This window comes from Numenius arquata, chromosome 11, assembly GCF_964106895.1.
Source record: "Numenius arquata chromosome 11, bNumArq3.hap1.1, whole genome shotgun sequence".
Lineage (NCBI taxonomy): Eukaryota > Metazoa > Chordata > Aves > Charadriiformes > Scolopacidae > Numenius > Numenius arquata.
The window spans coordinates 44242956-44244120 of NC_133586.1; the positions used below are offsets into that span (position 1 = coordinate 44242956).

Below are 1165 nucleotides of genomic sequence, written 5' to 3' on the forward strand. Positions count from 1 at the left end.
CCCCATCTCTCCTGTAGGCCCTTCACTGCCCTGGGCAGCCCATTCCAAGGCTTGACAACCCTTTTGGTGAAGAAATTTTTCCCAATATCCATCCTAAACCTCCCCCGGCGCAACTTGAGGCCGTTCCCTCTTGTCCAATCGCCTGTTCCTTGGGAGAAGAGACCGACCCCCCCTGGCTACACCCTCCTTTCAGGGAGTTGTAGAGAGTGAGAAGGTCTCCCCTCAGCCTCCTTTTCTCCAGGCTGAACACCCCCAGCTCCCTCAGCCGCTCCTCACAAGACTTGTGCTCCAGACCCCGCACCAGCTCCATTGCCCTTCTCTGGACACTTCCCTACTCCTGTTGGCCACGCTATTCCCAGCACAAGCCCAGGATCGCTTCACGTTGGGCTTCCCCATCACCCAACACCCCAAGTCCTTCTCCTCGGGGATGCTCTGCATCCATTCCCCACCCACCCTGGCCCTGTGTTGGGGATTGCCCTCCCCCCCCCCCCCCCTCCAGCACCGTGCACTTGGCCTTATCCTATGAGCCCTTCTAAAGAAAAAGCGTTTTTTGCGGAGAAAAAAGACAATTGCGCGGGTGGGCGGGGCGAAGGGAGGGGGGGCACGGCGGAGCCCCCCTCGCCCCGCCCACCCGCGCAGCGGGCGTGGTCATAGCCAGCTCCGCCCCCACACGGTTGCGCTCCCGCGCCTGCGCGGTCTCGCCGCCGGCCGTAGTCTCGCGAGATTTCCATCCCCTTTTCCCCCCTCAGCGGCGGCGCCGACGGGATCTTTCGAGAAGTCCCCCCCCACCCGCCCCGAGGAGGCAGCGCCCGCCGCCGCCGCGCATTTAAACGGGCCCTGAGCCGCCGCTCTTCCTCCGCCTCAGCCCCTTTTTCCCTACCCCCACCCCCCCCTCCGCCTAAGCCATGTCGGTGGTGGGCATCGATTTGGGTTTCCAGAGCTGCTATGTGGCCGTGGCCCGCGCCGGCGGTATCGAGACCATCGCCAATGAGTACAGCGATCGCAGCACGCCGTGAGTGGGGGCCGGGCCGGGCTGAGGGGGACGAGGGGGAGGTGAGGGGAGAAGGGGGGACGAGGGGGGAGGAGAAGGGGGGGGACGAGGGGGGAGGAGAAGGGGGGGGACGAGGGGGAGCTGAGGGGGGAGGAGAAGGGGGGGGACGAGGGG

General features: G+C 65.7%; 1 protein-coding gene across 3 annotated transcripts in view; it reads left to right on the top strand.

Annotated features, from left to right (window-relative positions):
* The first annotated feature begins 712 nt into the window (after nucleotides 1–712).
* The window catches only part of HSPA4 (heat shock protein family A (Hsp70) member 4), a 19696-nt gene continuing 19243 nt past the window's right edge, over nucleotides 713–1165 (top strand). For 2 of the 3 annotated variants that reach the window (XM_074156400.1, XM_074156402.1), the window contains exon 1: nucleotides 742–1012. In XM_074156400.1, coding sequence (XP_074012501.1) covers nucleotides 906–1012 — 107 coding nt within the window. In that variant the 5' untranslated portion in view covers nucleotides 742–905. Of the gene's footprint in view, nucleotides 1013–1165 lie in introns of all 3 variants that reach the window. The other variant, XM_074156401.1, reaches the window with a different exon arrangement.